General features: G+C 34.5%; 3 protein-coding genes across 4 annotated transcripts; all 3 read left to right on the top strand.

Annotated features, from left to right (window-relative positions):
- Positions 1–3764: 3764 nt before the first annotated feature.
- LOC112086477 lies at positions 3765–5447 on the top strand. Its single transcript, XM_024155426.1, has 4 exons — positions 3765–3793; positions 4075–4201; positions 4302–4535; positions 5175–5447. Exons 1-4 carry the CDS (start codon positions 3765–3767, stop codon positions 5445–5447), a joined length of 663 nt encoding a protein of 220 aa, XP_024011194.1.
- Positions 5448–7123: 1676 nt separating this feature from the next.
- LOC18017048 (21.7 kDa class VI heat shock protein) lies at positions 7124–8604 on the top strand. The gene is made up of 2 exons (XM_006401485.2): positions 7124–7533; positions 8187–8604. The coding sequence occupies exons 1-2, from the start codon at positions 7218–7220 to the stop codon at positions 8447–8449; spliced, it is 579 nt and encodes a 192-aa protein (XP_006401548.1). The 5' UTR covers positions 7124–7217; the 3' UTR covers positions 8450–8604.
- Positions 8605–12871: 4267 nt separating this feature from the next.
- LOC18017047 (kinesin-like protein KIN-14N) lies at positions 12872–17878 on the top strand. Of its 2 annotated transcripts, none has more exons than XM_006401484.2 (17): positions 12872–13064; positions 13398–13669; positions 14258–14402; positions 14492–14601; positions 14688–14807; positions 14897–15100; positions 15187–15363; positions 15450–15524; positions 15625–15771; positions 15863–16001; positions 16089–16198; positions 16286–16447; positions 16550–16758; positions 16869–16950; positions 17047–17151; positions 17231–17335; positions 17429–17878. In XM_006401484.2, the coding sequence occupies exons 2-17, from the start codon at positions 13475–13477 to the stop codon at positions 17603–17605; spliced, it is 2262 nt and encodes a 753-aa protein (XP_006401547.1). In that variant the 5' UTR covers positions 12872–13064; positions 13398–13474; the 3' UTR covers positions 17606–17878. The 2 variants fall into 2 exon arrangements, with proteins under 2 accessions (XP_006401547.1, XP_024012362.1); XM_024156594.1 differs by lacking the exon at positions 12872–13064 and adding an exon at positions 13086–13168.
- The last annotated feature ends 1981 nt before the right edge of the window (positions 17879–19859 follow it).

Below are 19859 nucleotides of genomic sequence, written 5' to 3'. Positions count from 1 at the left end.
TTTTTCTCTCATTATTCCATCAACCTAAAAAAACATATAAAGACACAAATTTTTTGAGTCTTTGAATGTTTAAGTAAAATTTTTAGTAGTTGAAATTTATATCAAATTTCAAAAACAAAAAGTCAAATATTTGTTTTTGAAATATCTATATACGATCTACGAAAGTGGATGTATACGCCCAAAAATGGTGATGGGTCGTTGACTGAAGACTTCAAAAACGGATTGGAAATATTCATGTACCAAGTCGGCCTTATGCAAACTGTAATTGAAAGCGGCAAAATGTATTGTCCTTGTGTGAAATGCAAAAATAGGAAACATATTCCTATTGACACTGTCTGGCAGCATTTATTGAATAGAGAGTTCATGCCCCAATACTTTATTTGGTATCAGCATGGAGAGGGATATGGTCAAAGTAGTGGTCAGATGGCTGCACGGAGTAGTAGTAATCATCAAGAACATGTGGATTTTGAAGCGTCCAATGATTATCAAAGTAGTCAAGTTCAGGGTGAAGATCATGATAGGATGCATGAAATGGTTACTGATGCATTTCATGAAACACATGCTGATACTGTTGAGGAGCCCAATGCAGATGCGAAACGCTTTTATATATGTTAAACGCAGCAAAACAGCCTCTGTACGAGTGATGTAGGGAAGGTTTATCAAAATTATCATTGGCAGCTCGGATGATGACAATAAAAACTGATCATAATCTATCTGAAGTTTGCATGAACGATTGGGCAGATCTTATTAAAGAGTATTTTCCAGATGATAATTTGGCTGCTGAAACGTATTATGAAATTCAGAAGCTGGTTTTTAGTCTTGGATTGCCTTCTGAGATGATTGATGTTTGTGTTGATAATTGTATGCTTTTTTGGAGAGATGATGAGAAGCTTGAAGAATGTCGTTTCTGCCAAAAGCCAAGATATAGACCGCAAATTGGTGGGCGTAAGAAGATTCCTTACCAACGAATGTGGTATCTTCCTATCACTGATAGGTTAAAAAGATTATATCAATCTGAACGGACAGCTGCGTCGATGAGATGGCATGCAGAACATTCACAAATAGATGGCAAAATGACTCACCCGTCTGACAGGAAATCTTGGAAACATTTTAACACCGTACATCCATACTTTGCTAGGTCTAAGCGAAATGTTTATCTTGGTCTTTGCACTGACGGGTTTAGTCCATTTGGTATGTCTGGTAGGCAATATTCATTATGGCCTGTGATTCTTACACCATATAACCTTCCTCCAGATATGTGCATGCAAAGAGAGTTTTTGTTTCTAAGTATATTAGTCCCTGGTCCAAATCACCCGAAGCGGGCCCTTGATGTGTTTTTGCAACCACTCATACATGAGTTAAACCAGTTGTGGCATGTTGGAGTACGAACATATGACTGTTCAAGTGGTAAAAATTTTACGATGCGAGCGGTGCTTATGTGGACAATAAGCGATTTCTCGGCATACGGAATGCTATCAGGTTGGACAACGCATGGGAGGTTATCATGTCCTTAACAATGTTTTCAAATTTCAGCACTTTCGTCAGTCAAGTCCGAGAATGCATTGACGGTGTTTCAGAAGATGAAATTAACAAGCGAAAAGACCAACATTATGCATTGTGGTTAAAAAGTCAAGTCGAGCATGATGACATGACATATGCAGTATGGTTTCATGAGTTGCTCCTAGGTCCTATTTCGAAGATAACTACTGCAGCTATGTATTTTACACGTGGCTATGTTTTTCATACTTATAGTCATGGCACTCAACGGGCAACTACAAACTATGGAGTTTGTGTACGAGGTGAAGTAGAATTTTATGGGATCATCAAAGAGATAATTGAAGTGGAATACCCCAGATTAGTAAGAATGAAAACTGTTCTTTTCAAATGTGATTGGTTTGATCCTACGGTAGGTCGTGGAGTGCCTATTAACAAATTCGGAGTGGTAGATGTAAACGCATCTCGGCGATACAATAAGTTCGAGCCTTTTATACTTGCATCTCAAGCAGAACAAGTCACCTTTGTTCCATATCCTCGAGTTTGGAGTACGGGAATTTCATGGCTGGCGGTTGTCAAAGTTGCTCCAAGGGGTATAATTGATGGTGTAGATCTCCCGCCAATGCAACAAGATGATTGTGTCGACATTATAGAACCTGATGTTGAAGAAAATGTTCTTTTAATTGATCCACGTAATCGAGAAGTTGAAGATCTACATGGGGACGAAACAGAAGAAGGTGCTGACGAATTTCAAACAAGCAGTGATGATGACGATGATGATGAGGAGAACGAGGAAAATGTTGAAGACTAACTAAGTATGATGTTGGCATTTATATAATTGCATGCTTTGAACGTTTAAATGTAACATTTGTCAAATTTGATAAATTTGTTTAAATTTAAATGTTTAAAAAATGAAAAACAATTAATGAAAAGAAAATTTGCTTAAGTGTTGACTTGGACATATGTGGACTATTACGACGAATTTACGACGATTATTTATAAATCGTCGTAAATTCGTCGTAAAATGTAAACCCTAAACCCTATAGGGTTTAGCTTTCCCAACTCACAGAATGGTTTTTGGGTGCATTTTCCTGAGTAAACTAATGTATTATATAAGGTTTTGTAGTATAAGATTAAAGAACTTGTAGATATGTGGTTTATGTTACGACGAATTTACGACGAATCACACCCATTCGTCGTAAATTCGTCGTAAAATACCATCGAGTTTACGACGAAATGTAACCCCTAAATCTTATAATCAATCTTTTCTTGGGTTCGGGGGGGATTTAGATGAAGATAATGATATGGCTTACCATCTCATAAGGTAAAACAACTTTCTAAACAAAAAAAAAAAATTCAAAATTTGACATATATGTGTTTATCAAGTAATCTTAAGGTGTTATATACATTTAGAGAAGATGTAAGAATTTATCTTAGATCAAACTAAATTCTTTATTATGTTATGTAAACATGCTAGAAACTTATACAGACCACATTTAGCATGTATAGGCATGCTTGTATGTGCTTATGGGTGTTTCAATTTTTGTAATTCATCATTTTTGTACATACCATCGTAAAATCGTCGTAATATTACGACGATTTTACGACGATATGTAAATACATAACCGTTATAATTTTTATGATTTATAAGGATTTGTCGTAAATTCGTCGTAATTTTACGATGATTTTACGACGAATAACCCTGATCGTCGTAAATTCGTCGCAAAGTCCAGATACAGCCACGTGTGTGTGTCTTATTCGCTTTGTTGTACGGTTGCAGCTTTACGACGGATTTACGACGATTTCGTCGTAAATTCGTCGTAAATTCGTCGTAATGTTTACGTCGGATTTACGACGAATAAAAATTCTATATATATGGAAGCACCCCTTCCTCATTTCGTCGCTCATTCAACTTCTTCCTCTCCCTGCTTCCTCCTCACTTCGTTGCTTCCCTGCAAACCCAAAAAATCAGGTAATTTTTTTTTTTACTTAAAATCTAATTTTTATTTTTAATTAGTTTAGAAATACAAATGGTTTAGGTCGAAAATTAGTTTAGGCTCGGAATTTGTTAGATTTAGGATCGGAATTTGTTAGATTAAGGATTTAGGGTGTTTGTTAGATTTAGGATCATAATTTAAAATTAATTTGTAATTTCAAAAATAAAAATTTTCCGGTTTTGCAGACGATGACTCGACGGAGGACGCACTACATAAACTTTATGGCAGACGGACACTCTTCCTGGGTGTCTGCCTCGGGAAACACCGGGACCGATGTCCCTTCATCTTCTGGAGCCTCCCAGGTTCTGAATACCGTAGCGGAGCAGTCTCCACCACCGCCTCCACCACCACCTCCACCACCACCTCCACCGCCGGCTCCCGAACCGGTGGCCCACCCTCCTCATCCGTATGCCCAATAGGACTTACTAGCCCTACCGGGACGGGGGGCTTTACGACGTCTGGTTCCCGGAAAAGCGGAACCAGGCTCTTATTGGTAAGTAAAATTTTTTGTTTTTTATATTATTTTAAATTAATGCTTTAATTTTCTTAAATATTAATGTAATGTTTTTTTTTGGTTTCATAGATTTGACTTGGATAATTGTGTCGGTCGGAGCGTTTCCGACACAATTAAGAGTCATTTCGTTGAGCCGCACTACAACTGGAGCAAGGTGTCGCAAGAGACGTTCGACACCTGGTACAAGTGCTTCGCGGTAATGTTTTTTAAATCTTATTTATATCATTTTAAATTATTTTAAATTTAATTAATCTTACTTTTATATTGTTTATATAATTTTTTGTTTTCTTTTGCAGCAACGGTGGAACTGGGACATCGGGATCAACGAGACGGTCCGCGAAGCTTTCCGGCTGAAGGCGCAGAAACGCCTAGTCAACACCGTTTCCGATTGGAAGCGGAAGTGGGAGACCGATGGAGACGACGCAAAGCCGAGCTCCATGTCCACTTTCTGTTGGAACGGGTTGAAGGCGTATTGGCTGGACCCGCATGTCCAAACCACTGCGGCTAAGTGTTCGGCCGTTAGAAACCGGGTCGGTCCTAACGGTCAGAAGTTAGTGACTCTGCACACTTCTGGCCAAATATCTTTTGCGGGAAGACGTCTCATGATGGTAAGTAATTAAATATAAATTATTTCATTATTATTTCACTTTTAATTATTGCTATAATTTATTAAATATTTTTGATTAATGTTTATTAATTGGTAGGCCGAGGAGAACGGAGGAGAACTACCTCCAATGACGAAGCTCTTCGAGACCACTCACCGGAAGAGGGACGGGAGCTTTGTCGACGCTCGGTCAAAAGAGATCTACAATGCCGCTATGCAGCGGATCGCCGAGCGGGAGACCCATACCACACCTGACGATACTATCCAAGTACCGTTGACCGTCGCTGAGCAAGACCAGATTTTCGAGGAGGTATGATCTATTTCAATTTTTTTAAAATTTATTATATTTATTACTTAATAAATAATTAACGTTTTTATTTTCCATTTGTAGGTTGCTCCGAAGAAGAAGGGCCGAACCTTAGGGATGGGCTCTATTAGAGACAGTCCTGCCGCCTCGGCTTCCGGATTTCGCACGCAGGAGGATCCGAGTCATCTTCGCCAGGAGCTTGCTACGGCCAATGCTGAGATCACCACTCTCAGGCATGAGCAAGTGGCCCAGAAGCAGGAGCTCACCGAGATGCACGGTCTCTTCGACATCGTTGCGGAAGCGGTTCCACAGGTCGCCACCGCAATCCGAGCGAGGCAACAGCGAGCACGAGGGGTCTTTGAGACCGGTGGTACTTCCGGTACTGGACCATCGGACCAGCAGACGCAGGGTCAGTCTTCGGCTCCGGTAGTGCAGACGGGAAACGACGGTCCAGCAGCGACGGACAGCCAAGACGGAGAGCCTCCTCGTGACGTCGATCTCAACCTCGACGATTACGAAATCACATTGTAGATTAGATTTTTTGTAAAAAACAATTTGTATTAAATTTTTTCTTTTATTTATAAATTATTTTCGAATTTAAATTTCAATTTAAATTGTTTTTTTCTATTTTTAATTGTTTGATTATTTTAAAAATTTATTAATTAAATTAAAATCGAATTAAATAATTAATTTATAAATCGACTTACGCCGTAAATTTATGTCGATCTAACGTCGAATATTTAACGATGGATTTACGTCGAATATGTTTACGTCGGATTTACATCGAAACTTTACGACGAATTAACATCGACAATTAAAAAATTAGTTTCCCTTAATTGAAATTGTTCGTCTCCTAATCGTTGTTAAATCGATGTAATTTCGTTGTTATGATGGACTTATTTCATTGTACTTTCGTTGGGAAATTTACGTCGCGTTTACGACGAATAGTTTTCAACGATATTATGACGATTTTCCTGGGTTGGTAATTTTACGACGATTTCTATTTTACGACGATTTTTTTTTCGTCGTTAATTCGACGTAAATGCTCTTTTTTGTCGATATCTACTGATGTAAAACCCGATCTTTCTTGTAGTATAAGTTAAGATTACAAATCAGATATAGTGATCGATAGCTATGTGTAAATGTAATACATTTGTTGACAATTAAGATCCCAATACTTTTATAAAGTGTTGTATTGGGTAAAAAAGAAGAAGCTTTTTTTTTTTCTTCTTTTTACCTCGTCGCCCTTTCCCATCATTTTTTCTTTTGGCGCCTCGACTTCCTCGAAGGTCAGTCACTCTCTAATTAGTATTTTTTGGTGAGAACATTTTGATAAAAAGACCAAAGCTAGAATATTCTATAAACTATATACATTTTTTTCTGTTTTTATAAATGTAGTGAGGAAAATACAAACTAATCTTGTATTTCAGGTGTTGACATTGACCAACAAACAGCTGTTGGGATTGCAGCAAGAAAATTTGAATCCTAACATGAGTTGGAAAGACGAATGTTCAACTATTATACTATCTGTTGCTTTATAAAATTATAACGTTTTTTCTTCTTCTAAAATAATTTGGTATAGTAGTTGAATAAATATGCTATACAAGGAAAACAACATGTATATACTTTTATAAAATATCAATTTTTAGAATAAGATGAAGAATCAAAATGGTATGGCTCAAAGCAAATAAAGATACATTTCTTTGTGACCCTTCGAGCAATTTCTACGTCAAGAGAACATATTCGTTTCTTTACTTTAGCCACGCTAAAGTATTGTCACAAAGAAAGAAGAATATTTCCCAACTTTTTCTCTTATCATCAAATTATTTTGAGCACCCAATATATTTCCATAATCTTCATATAATTTTCTTCGTTAATCTGACTTAATTTGGACCTATCATGTCAATCTGATTTTCATGTGTGATGTCCTGACTGATATCAAACCTTTTGATTAGTCAGGACATGTTTATAGATTATCTAAACATTAATTTCTTTCGTGGACGTCATATTTTTGGTTAGTTTTAAAAGTCTGACCTAGTTTCTGTGGTGGAATTTTAAGCTTTCATCTGTAAATACTTTTGAGTTTAGATGGAGAAGTTAGTTTTACTGCGAACATATTATAAAAATATTCGTAAGTTTTCTTTTTTTTTTGTCATATACTAAGGTTTTTATATCCTATTTTATCAGCTATATCAAACCTCATACTATAAGAACAAAACCTTGATTCCAAAACTCTCTCTCACACACACACACTTTCCTTTTTCTATTATTCGTCTCAATCTCTCTCTCTCTATTTCTCTCATGACGAGTAGTAGTGGAAGTCTTAAACTAGAGATCCACACCGACGACAAGACGCCGGGAAAATGGAGCGTACCGCTCGGCGAAGAAGTTTTCCGGAGGTTCTTGAGCGGCGGAGGAGGCTCGGAGAAGGCTGTGTTCGGCGAGGGATCTCTTTTCAGCCCCTTCTTGTTCGGGAAGTACTTTGATCCGTCGGATGCGTTTCCCTTATGGGAGTTTGAGTCGGAGGTTTTGTTGGACGGCCTCAGGAGCTTAGGACAGTGTAGAGTCGATTGGTCTCAAACCGATCAAGCTTATGTCCTTAAATCAGATCTCCCCGGTGCGTTACGTCTTTCTTATGCCACAATTCTCCTATTTATATTCTTTAGTAGTAGTTTTTTATCAAAAAACAAATATTCTTTCGTTTTAGCTTGAGCAAGTGAGAAATATGAATAATGTTTTATTACGTCGTTGATAAAGTAATGTAGTCCGATAGATTGATCCGAACCAAGAAGAAATGATCTCATTCCGAATTAATATTTAGGCTATAAAATAAGATATGCTTGATTCAAATATGCCAAATGGATACATACCTTTTTTGGCTTTGCTTTAACTAATTCTCTATTACAACAAATAAAACCGTATTAATGTGAACCAAAAACTTCTATTTGAAAATTTTACGTATGCGTCAAGGAAATGAGAAATGTTATAAATACCTTATGATGGATCCATTGGAAAACTATTATTGTAGAGTTTGTGGTTTAATGTTATGGGATTTAGACAATTTTGATAAAAACACTAAAAAGTGAAAATAGTTTTTAAAAGATCCATTAAAAAACGAAAAAAAAAGGAATTGGTTAAAGTACTACGTAACAAGGAGCCAAAAACTCATTTAATCTATAAAGACTAAAATGATTTGGAAAATATAAGTGATGTAATCTTTTTCTTGAAGGTTCAAGAAAAAAACTGATTAAACTTTTGGTACTTGGCTAGTGGTGGGAAAAAATAATGTGCAGGTATACGTGGACGTGGCCGGAAAAGTGATGGAGATTAGTGGCAAATGGAACAGCAACAAGAAAACAGTGGCCAACAGCGACTGGAGAAGCGGCCGGTGGTGGGAATATGGCTATGTCCGCCGTGTCGAGCTTCCGGGCGACGCCGATCCCAAAACTTCCGAAGCTTTTCTCTCCAACAAAGACGACCACTCTTTCTTAGAGATCAAAATCCCCAAGATTAATTCCAAGAACAAGTTTTAATCTGATGTGGCCTTGCCCCTTACGAGTATCATTAAGTTTAGGTTTTTCCTTCTTAACTATAGAATGATTTGTAATGATTTTCTGTGGTGGACACACAGATTATGAATGATACATTTATATACATACATGCGTACAAGCATGTTTATTATATTTGATCGGAAAATCGTATACTTAGACTATATAGTAATATAGATTATAGATTTACTAGAACTACACACTTTATGGAGTTTTATTTTTTCTTATATATAAGGGGAAATTGCACTAGATGCATATGGTTTCGGGGTATTAGTTAAATGACATGTGAATAGGGTATTTAGCCCCAATATATAAGCGCAGCCTGAGCCTAGTCTAAAACGCATCAAGGGCAAGACTTTAACCAGTAATATTTAGCCCAAACTTATATGCTATTTCGACGAGCTCCCCATAAAGTCTCAAACACTATTAAACTATAATAACACTACAAGAACTCAATTTTCCGATTCATTGGGTAGCATTTCGATCTTTGTCTAATACTAATTCCTGATTACTTTCAACAACACCATGTTTCTTGGAACGGGTGGAAAATGTTCAAAGAATATTATACATATGTCGTTAATTTTTTGCTAGCGTTTGAGACATTGAAATATTGAATCTAATAAAACCCAATACATGCGAAATGTAAATAGGCTTGAATTATATTTCCTTATATATGGGCTTTAGAATCAAACACCTAGTTTATGCTTAGAAGTTAGGATCCATTCAATAGGTAGAAAAATCATCACCAGTGTAACCGACGCAAATATGGACTACATATGTCAAAACCTACATTTTTCTTCAGTTGGATAACATTAATGTATTATCATTGGATTCTAACTTCTCACTTTAAATAGTGAAAATTTTCTTGAAATATTATTTGTAGTAGCTAGACGTTACTTTGCCATCGCCAATAGAAGTAATACCCATCATGTACTGAATCCTTTGTTTCCACAAAGATGTGACTCCATTCAAATATTCATCGGCATTTTTCATTCTAGGTTGAACATATAAAACAAAATCCAAAGAGATTACTGTCTCATATCAATAACTATTCTTAATCCATCCCTGATCTGAACATTCTTTCCATACTATTCACTTGGTTAGCATTTTCCTCTAACATCAGTAATTTTATGCGTGAGGTCGGTTTTACCGATTAGGTGAAGTAAGAGTAATTATTATTGTGTGGAGGTACAGAAAAAACTCCAAAGTGGACCACTTATTTGATTTTACATAAATTAAAAAGAAAAAGGATGACATATATATAATATATCCATTGGTGTTCTAAAAATAGGTTTAGATGATAATTACTTTACATTTTAATTTCTTCATATTCAAAAGAATGAGATTGAAAATTCCATACAATGCAAGATTTAAGTTTTTGGAGATCTCAAAACTCTTTCCTCGATTTTAAAATGGCTCGAATGGAAAATGATAAACAAAAAAAACTAGTTTGCTAAATTGTCCTTCTTTAATGGTTTTCATAGTGTTAGTGGAACAAGTTAAGTATATAACAGAACAGTATTAAACTATTCTTTTAACCGAGGAAGTAGGTCTACGTTTGATGTGAGAAAATGACTTTAGGTGAAACTTTCGAACTCTTGACCATAAATTGAAAATAGATTTGGCAACAACCTTTTCTTCATGTGAAGTGTTTGGTGCATTTCCTTAACAATTTCATACGAAAGAAATCATCTTTCTGACAATATGTTAAGACTATATAATACTGTATTTCGAATTTAATTTTTACGAAATTATGTAAGAAATTTCAGACGATGGATTTTAGATTTTTGAGACTTCTTGTACGTTATATATATATTTTTTATGGAGAACGGTTAAAAAATTATTTGTACGCTATTGTATAATGGGTCACACTGTTTATAAATTGTAAAATTAGTCGGTTGCAAATAGTAGATCGTTAATTACAATCTGATGCTATAATCTTAGTTGTTTTTTGGGGGGTTAAAAACATGTTGATTTTAGATTCTGTAATATAATATTAATCCGAAAATATTGTATAGAATTCCAAATTAATTTGATCCAGTTAGATAAGTGGGAGTAAACCATCATGGCTTAACGCTGAAGACTCCGATGAACTAATTCACGTTTCGATAAAGTTGCAACGAAAAAAAGGAGAAAAAAATACTTGGCACCCATTTGACGCAATTGAAGTACTAAAATTATATGAACCATATTCCTTACTAAGGAGAACATAGATTAAATATACGGTTTGTTGGTCATGAGATTAAATAAAAACAGGTTTACGACGTGGGATTTAATTTTTAATTTCCTTCGGTACAAAAAAATATTTTAATTCTTATAAACAATCTGTTTACATAGCTTTCAGTCACAACTATATTAAATTTTCAATAGTTTTAACGTCCGCGTCTAATATCAACACATCCGCTTTAGAAAACAAAGTTGTTTGAAGGCAACGATCAAAAATAGGTTTCGGAGTTCAAATAATTTGTCTTATAAAAATTTAGCTGTATTTTCTTAATCAATCGAAAAAAACCAGTGGAGACCACTACTGCTAACAATAAAATTTCAATTATAAGCTACATGCAGACCACAAATCATAGAAATCATAACTATGAAATGCATTTTATATCATATATTATACCAGTTTGCGAAGTCGGAGTTCTAGACTTGTTCAACATGATATTCGACGCCACGATTTTTACAAAACCCATAGTCTAATACATTTTATAATAATACATAAATCTAATTCATTATTTTTTTGTTAAAGTATAAATCTAATTCATATGATATAGTTTGACTATATCAGATTTGGCATGATCCTTGCATCACCCCATTAATCACCTTTGCATAAAGTAGTATGTGCTTTATCCAGATTAATATATTTTTAAATCTGGAAATATGCACCAAGTTCAAAACACATCTCATTATCTCAATAGTCAGAAATTTATTTACATAATAGTTTAAGAAAATAAAAGGTGAATCAAAAAGTTTGCAACACTATGAAATTAAACAGACTAATAATTTTTATTTTTTTTTGTGTATTCCATGATCCGATTTAGGAATATAATTATTAGAGTGTATAAAGTTGAGAAATGATTAGTGCGTCTCGAATGCACTAAATGCCTCTTCTTTTTTGTCAGCATACTTGTCTATATGTCACCATTCACTAACCTAAATTTTTTGTGACATTTTTTTGGTTTTGAATTGCGACCATTTAAGGTGATACTTACCTTTTTGAACCCCAAAGTTATATTAATATCAGTTATCCGAAAAAATGTATCTCACAAGTCTTTTTTAATTCAATGCATGATATTTTAATTACGTCCATTTACATCAACGACGACATTTCAACTGCCAAATTGAGCTCGCTGCTCAGACCATTAGACTTTCACATGAAATTTGACATCTCGTCAGGGTACGAGACAGAATCTAAGAATTACACGACAGAAGACAATTTTTCGTTCGGACAATTTTAGCCCATACCTTTTCAAGCCAGAAACGTGACTTTTATGAGCAATATTTGGAGCGATTCTAAGGGTAATTTCGGTAAGATCAAATATCCACTTTTTTCTGAAAGGAATCTCTTGATAAAAAATGCTGACGTATCGCATTTTACCGACACGTTATTGTTAGCTTTTTTTTTAATAATCAGTATTAGTTTATTCAATTTCCAATTATAAATCTGTGAGATTACCAATACAAGTCTATGGTAAGATATTTTACGTCGTTGGTTAGAAGCAAACAAAAAGATTCCATCTAAAAACATGTTTGTAATTCATTTTTTTTTCTCCACTTCTCCTTGCATTCGATTTATGTTGTTTTTTTTAGTATTCAGGATTAACTTGTAATTATTCATACAAAACATTTAAACAATTTTGTATACTAATTTTTAGCTGAGAAAAGAAATCCTCGGTATTCATTTTTTTTTCCCTCCCCTTCTCCTTGCATTTGATTTATGTTGTTTATTTTAGTATTCAGAATTAACTTGTAAGTATTCAGGATTAACTTGTAATTATTCATACAAAACATTTAAACAATTTTGTATACTAATTTTTAGCTGAGAAAACAAATCCTCGGTAATTCATTTTTTTCTCCTTGCATTCGATTTATGTTGTTTATTTTAGTATTCAGGATTAACTTGTAATTATTCATACAAAACATTTAAACAATTTTGTATACTAAATTTTAGCTGAGAAAAGAAATCCTCGGCAGTTCATTTTTTCTCCACTTCTCCTTGCATTCGATTTGTATTGTTTTTTAGAATTCAGAATTAACTTGTAATTATTTAGGGGTTGGATTAAATCATTAAAGTCATAATTAAGTCCACTGACCTTACCCTCACTGCCCCTGGTCCTAAAAGACTCCTCACATTTTTATTCTCTAATTTATTTTGCTGTTTAGTAAAGCAACGGCTGTGATTGCACTTCCTCGGTGACTTCAGATCCAATCAACGGCCCCACGTTCATCTCTTTCTCTCTCTCTCTGAACATTCAAACAACAAATATAGAAAGAAGTAGCCAGCAGCAAGAGACGAGAGGAACATCAAAACTGAAACGTGCCTCCATTTCTATACCCAAATCTTTTAGTACACAAAGGATACAAGCCCTCTTAAATGCCAAAGGTCCTCCTTTTATCTTTTCTCGTGTTCTTCATTCTCAATAGTTTTCACAAATCTGGGCATGTTTTTTCTCTGAAATCCACATTCATTCTTCTCTTTTAAGATCAGTGGGTTTCTTTACTCTTTTTAATCTTCTCTCTTAAAGTTTCAATCTTTAGGTTCTGATATATGTTGTGTGTTTTTCGTTCAAATCAATGTTTTTGTTTCTAATTTAAATCTTCACCTTCACGGGTTTCCTTCCTTTTTTTTCCCCATTTTACTCCTTTACCCAAATTTATCATTTTTCTTTTTCTAAAGATCTCTAATAAGATATAAAAAAACAAACCTTTTTTGCAGGTTTATGCTTTGATTGGCAGAGAAGAGAGAAATTTGAAGTAATTAGGTAACAAGAAGAGATAATTTTTTTCCTTGTTATGGTGGGGGCGATGGCAAACAATGGAAGAATCCGGTCAGCTTTTCCGGTGGCTAATGGGTCAAAAGATCTGACTTCGAACAGTGCTCCGGCGAGCACGGCGGGATCTGAATATGGTCCAGTTGAGTTCACAAGAGAAGACGTTGAAGCTCTTCTTAATGAGCGAATCAAGTACAAGAGCAAGTTCAACTACAAGGTTTCATTAAATTTATCATTTATTTTTCTTTTACCAGAATCTCATATTCTTCTTGTGTATTGTAATTTTTGATGAGGGTAAAAAATGAATCTAATGTAGATTATATGTTTGCTATTATGACTGATGTTTGAATTTGATTATGTTGTGGTCATGAATAAGCTTATCAATTAGGGTTCTTGTTAATAGAGAGTTTAGTGGTTAAATCTTGAGTAAAGAAGTTTTGAATTTTAAGTAGTTTTACTGGCTTTTCTCGTTGGATCCGTTGGTTTTTTGAAACAAGATTTGATTTGTTATAAGACAATTTGTGGGACCTTTTTTTTGGCAATAGCATTCAACACGTTGTTTTAAGTGTTGATCTTTTGTGGTAGAATCTCTAGGCTTAAATTTCAGTTTCCTTACTGGCTTTTCTCGTTGGATCTGTTGGTTTTGAAGAAGATTTGATTTGTGGGACCAAAATAGTTTTGTTTGTTTGATAAGCATTAAAGACTTTTTTGTTTATGTGTTTTGACCCTTTTGGCCGAATCTCTTTTAGGTCTGAGTTGGTTAGCTTGAATTTTTGAATGTTCTTCTTGGTGGTTGATTTTGCAGGAAAGATGCGAGAATATGATGGATTATATAAAAAGACTTAGACTTTGCATTAGATGGTTTCAAGAACTTGAGTTGGATTACGCTTTTGAGCAAGAGAAGTTGAAGAACGCTTTGGAATTGAATGAGAAGCATTGTGCTGATATGGGTGTGTTTCCAAATTAGAGTTTAGTTTTGAAATTATTGCGTTAAGAGTTTTTGGATTTAAACTTTATATGATTGCATTTTGGATGACAGAGGTTAGTTTGAAAAACAAGGAAGAGGAGCTGAATATGATAATTGAGGAGCTGAGGAAGAATTTTGAATCTGTTCAAATTCAACTTGCCAAGGAACAAACGGAGAAGTTGGTAAGAAGCTGCTAGTTCCTACTTAAAAAAGCTTGCGTGTAATTGTACATATTTGTTGGTTTTAACTCTTGATATGTTCTCATTAGGCCGCAAATGATTCTCTTGGACAAGAGAAAGAAGCAAGACTTGCTGTTGAAAAGGCACAAGCTGGTCTCACAGAAGAGTTAGGAAAAGCACAAGGAGAACTTCAAACGGCTAATCAGAGGGTGAGGAAACTCCAAAAGGATCTAAAATTTTAAATTGCTGTCACCTAATTTTGACTAATGTTGACTGTATTTTTTTGGGGTTTGTTCAGATACAATCGGTGAATGACATGTACAAACTGTTGCAAGAGTATAACTCAAGCCTGCAGCTGTATAACAGCAAGCTACAAGGTGATCTTGATGAAGCTCACGAAACTATAAAACGCGGCGAGAAAGAACGGACTGCCATTGTCGAAAATATTGGCAACTTGAAGGGTCAGTTTTCAGCTTTGCAGGATCAGCTTGCTGCTTCTAAGGTGATTGACTGTTTAATTTGATCAATGTCAGTAAGTGTTTGTAGTTTATGTCAGAAATGTGATTAGGTGTCTTGTTTTATTGCTAGGCCTCTCAAGATGATATTATGAAGCAGAAAGCCGAATTGGTAAACGAAATCGCCAGTCTCAAGGTCGAGCTTCAGCAGGCTAAAGATGACCGTGATCACCATTTAACGGAGTTAAAAACCTTACAAACCGAGGCAACCAAGTATAATGACTTCAAAGACACCATAATCGAGCTTGAGGTTTCCTATCCATTTATAACTTCTTGCAAAACAATTCTCCGCAGATTAATTTTTGTTCTCAGGATGATGTAAATGTTTTGGTCCAGGCTACATGTTCGTCCCAGGATACTCAGATACGAGAGTTGCAAGATCGGCTAGTATCTTCTGATAGGAGACTGCAGGTTTCATCACATTCTCGAGTTTCACATTTAACAAATGACTATTATCAGATTTTACAAGTTCTTAAGTTTTTGATACCATTCTTGATTGTTTATGGTTTAGATGTCTGATCTAACTACCTTTGAGAAAATGAATGAGTTTGAAGAACAGAAGCAAACCATTATCGACCTGAAAACTCGCGTAGAAGAAGCAGAGCTTAAACTCGTTGAAGGAGAAAAACTACGGAAGAAGTTGCACAATACTATTCTTGTATGATTCTCTTACCTAACCTCTGCCACACTTGGTTTCCTTCCCCTTTGTCTAATAGCTTGCCTGATCCTTGTTTACTCTCATGTTGCAGGAATTGAAAGGCAACATACGTGTGTTCTGTAGAGTTAGACCTCTATTGCCGGGAGAGAATAATGGTGATGAGGGAAAAACCATTTCTTACCCATCATCTTTAGAACTACTTGGTCGCGGTATTGACTTGATGCAAAACGGTATGAAACTAAAAACTTCTGCAGAAACGTGGTTCTTGCGGGACATTACACAGTTTTTTACATTTGATGTGTTTTTGCTATGAACAGCGCAAAAGCATTCTTTCACATTTGACAAGGTTTTTCTGCCAAATGCATCACAAGAAGACGTTTTCATAGAGATTTCTCAACTTGTTCAGAGTGCTCTCGATGGTTACAAGGTAACTAAAATCTGCAAATGGCAAATAGGATTATGTGTATTTCACTGTTTGTTGGACTAATTAAAGGTGTTATAATCCATATTGTAGGTGTGCATTTTTGCATATGGACAAACGGGTTCAGGTAAAACTTACACAATGATGGGTAGACCAGGAAATCCCGAAGAAAAAGGACTGATCCCGCGATGTTTGGAACAAATATTTGAAACGAGACAGTCTCTTCGATCTCAGGGTTGGAAATACGAGTTGCAGGTCTGTTTTATTAATCTTGTCTTTAACTTCCACCAAGTAAGATACATCATAGTGTTTTAAAATAAGATATATGATTATCCTGGTCTTGATTCATATGTAAAGGTCTCTATGTTGGAAATATACAATGAAACGATCCGAGATCTCTTGTCAACGAATAAAGAAGCAGTAAGAGCAGACAATGGCGTCTCTCCACAGAAACATGCTATTAAACATGATGCTAGTGGGAACACACATGTCGCTGAGCTTACTATTTTGGATGTTAAAAGCTCCCGAGAGGTTTCATTCCTCTTAGATCATGCTGCTCGTAACAGGTATATAGCTAAAAGTAAAACCCATTTCAAATAACTACAAACTAAAGGAGTTATTAACAAACTGGCTATCAAGATTCACGGTTTTTAAAGTTGGTTTCTTTCTTCTTTAGATCGGTAGGGAAGACTCAGATGAATGAGCAATCGTCAAGAAGCCATTTTGTTTTCACACTAAGGATTTCCGGTGTCAACGAGGTATTTTAGTAACCAAATCTGTTTTGTTTTCTTATTTTGTTCTATTGCTTGATTTCTGTTTTGTCTAATAGACCAAACTGTTTAATCTTCTTACAGAGCACTGAGCAACAAGTACAAGGGATCTTGAACCTGATTGATCTTGCAGGGAGTGAGCGTTTATCGAAGAGTGGATCAACCGGAGATAGACTTAAAGAAACTCAAGTAAGTTCTTTACAAACATAAAACAAAATTATGGTGTTTCTTGATATTTTTAGCTTAAAAAACTGTCTTCTTTCTTTAGGCAATCAACAAGAGCTTGTCGTCTCTTGGCGATGTCATTTTCGCCTTAGCAAAGAAAGAAGATCATGTACCATACCGAAACTCAAAGCTCACTTATCTTCTCCAGGTACTAACTACTTTACAAAACACAACACCATCAAAATATTTTGTTTCTTGAAATTGTGTATGATGATAAAACTATGTTTCATTTGTCATCCAGCCTTGCTTAGGCGGTGACTCTAAGACGCTAATGTTTGTGAACATTGCACCGGAATCTTCTTCTACCGGTGAGTCTCTCTGCTCGCTTAGATTTGCAGCGAGAGTGAACGCTTGTGAGATTGGAACTCCGCGTAGGCAGACTAACATCAAGCCATTGGATCGTTTGAGCCTTGGATGAGAGAAAGAGAGATGAATTTGAGGTTTGAAGCTTGAAGCTATAAAGCATCATTATTAAGTTAATTGTATGAATATTTGTACTTAAAATATGGTTCAAGGATGGGATGATTCTAACGGGAAGACCTTTTGTTGTAATCTGTATAGTTTTGTTTAGCATCTTAAAAAATCTGTTGTTTCTGTAATTTTTTTTCTTCTTCTGGATCAGTAGGATTTTGCTTGTTGATGTTTGGATTCATATTAAATTTTCTCTGAGATTCAAAATATTCATTTCTCTGAGTTTTGGATCAAGTAATCAGGTCTAGAAGTTTATTGGTAATTCTTCTATAGGGAATATTTCATAGAAAATCACCAAGTTATTGATGGTTTTTATACAATTTACATGATTTGAAAAAAAAAAAATACAATTTACATGGATTAACACATTTTCAACTGGTATTAAGATATACATGCAGTGCAGTTTAAACTTCACAAGAAGTATATCAGCTCCAATAATTTACTCCAAAGGGTTCAAGTTAGAAATAAACAAAAACAGAATTTTATTAATAGAATTCTACCAATTTTTATAAGGATGATGAAGATATATGTTTTAGTAAAAGGAACAGATTTTCTTTAGCTGAGGACTAAATATAGTAGGAAGTAGGAACAATGTATTAAAATTTCATTGATAACTGAGAATTCACTTGATTCTATATAATGTTTATTTTTTATTTAGGTTGTTCTGGAAATTGTAATATTGGATAGGTAGCTAGAAAATGAAATCAACATGGTGATATGAGATGACTAATAACATTATTACCAAAAATCACTGGACTAGAGAAGTTTTAGTTATTTCAAATCACCATGTTGATTTTGGAGAGAGTCTGGCCTGGTCCATCAACATCCTGATATCCATGCGAATTGATAATTCACTAAACCTTATATTCTTATTAGGTTTAATTTAGCCGTAATCGATTTCTTCTCCGGATATATTGAATATTGAATATATAAGGAAATCTGTTTAGAAAACCCATAACTTATTGTATGATAGAGTCAACTCCTGTTGAATTGCTTTTAAATATTGAGATAGCAAAACTAAAAGAACATCTGGAACTATGGCAAAATTCATGCCTCCACCACTCCACGGAACTTGGGAAAAGAATAAGTCAAACTTTAAAATATTTGTGCAAATACCTATTTATATATATATATATATATATATAATTATATATCATTGCATTCATAAGTTATTAACATTTGATTCAGAATATTGAAGTTTATTATAGATACTCAACTTGATATATGACGCCAGTTCTACATACATTATTAATGAATCTAAAAGCAATTTGGATAAGGCGGATCATATTTTTATATATCCCTTTGTGTTGAGTATAAATTTCGTAAGTTTATTTATAATGAATCTTTACATGACTCACAAATTGACATTAACTATTGTATTTTCATTATAAAAAAATGGGGTTCCTATCTTTTTTTTTTATTAGCCGATGCTAGATATCGAATGTCTTGTATGTGTTATTGTTTTCCTTTTTATAATAGTAGTGAAAGGCTATAATAAGAAGAAAAGGATATATAATCAACTGTGTAGGTTTTATTAAAATATGTATATAAATACTATAATATAAAAGGACAATGTACATATAAAACAATTCAACAGAAAATATGCTAATAAGTAGTATATAAATATAATTAGAGAATATACCTACGGTGTATTGATGGATATTCCTGATCAATAGTAGCTGAAGTCTATTTATCAGTTTGGCCTTCATTTTGGAAGAAAATATGTCGATTTCTACGTGACACATAACACAGTTACAGTATATGCAACAGGGTCGTCTTATGTATTAGGGGGGGGGATAAATATTTACTTATTGACCCCAAAAGATTCCTTTCAGAATCCACCGTTCCTATATTGTAAAATTTTGGACTTGAACCTGAGATGTCGATGGGCATCTTAGATTGTTATTACAAAAGTTGACACTAATAATAAGTTATTACAATGGTAGTTGAAAGATGAATGTCTATCTGAAATCAAGAAAATAAATGTATCAAAAGATACCATCATACCAAATACGTCATAAATTATGTTATGTATAGAGTGTTAAGCCTCTTTGATCATACCTGGTTCTCCTTTGAAATATTAACAGTTAGAAAATCAGTATATAATTAACTTCAACTAATCCGAACTGATCTAAATTATTTAGTTTCATACGGAATATTCTTTGACTTTATTTGTTACAAATTCTTAAGGAATTTTCATG

This window comes from Eutrema salsugineum, unplaced genomic scaffold, assembly GCF_000478725.1.
Source record: "Eutrema salsugineum unplaced genomic scaffold, Eutsalg1_0 scaffold_2, whole genome shotgun sequence".
NCBI lineage: Eukaryota > Viridiplantae > Streptophyta > Magnoliopsida > Brassicales > Brassicaceae > Eutrema > Eutrema salsugineum.
The sequence above is the reverse complement of the archived record's forward strand: the minus strand, read 5'-3'. Positions and strand labels throughout refer to the sequence as shown.

Coding starts and splice junctions, on each gene's coding strand:
- LOC112086477 (XM_024155426.1), top strand. CDS start 3,765: ATGTCCCTTCATCTTCTGGAGCCTCCCAG. Junction 3,794..4,074: donor CATCTTCTGGAGCCTCCCAG/GTTCTGAATACC, acceptor TTGGTTTCATAG/ATTTGACTTGGATAATTGTG. Junction 4,202..4,301: donor CCTGGTACAAGTGCTTCGCG/GTAATGTTTTTT, acceptor TTTCTTTTGCAG/CAACGGTGGAACTGGGACAT.
- LOC18017047 (XM_006401484.2), top strand. CDS start 13,475: ATGGTGGGGGCGATGGCAAACAATGGAAGAATCCGGTCAGCTTTTCCG. Junction 16,759..16,868: donor GATCATGCTGCTCGTAACAG/GTATATAGCTAA, acceptor TTTCTTCTTTAG/ATCGGTAGGGAAGACTCAGA. Junction 16,951..17,046: donor GGATTTCCGGTGTCAACGAG/GTATTTTAGTAA, acceptor ATCTTCTTACAG/AGCACTGAGCAACAAGTACA.
- LOC18017048 (XM_006401485.2), top strand. CDS start 7,218: ATGACGAGTAGTAGTGGAAGTCTTAAACTAGAGATCCACACCGACGAC. Junction 7,534..8,186: donor CCTTAAATCAGATCTCCCCG/GTGCGTTACGTC, acceptor GTACTTGGCTAG/TGGTGGGAAAAAATAATGTG.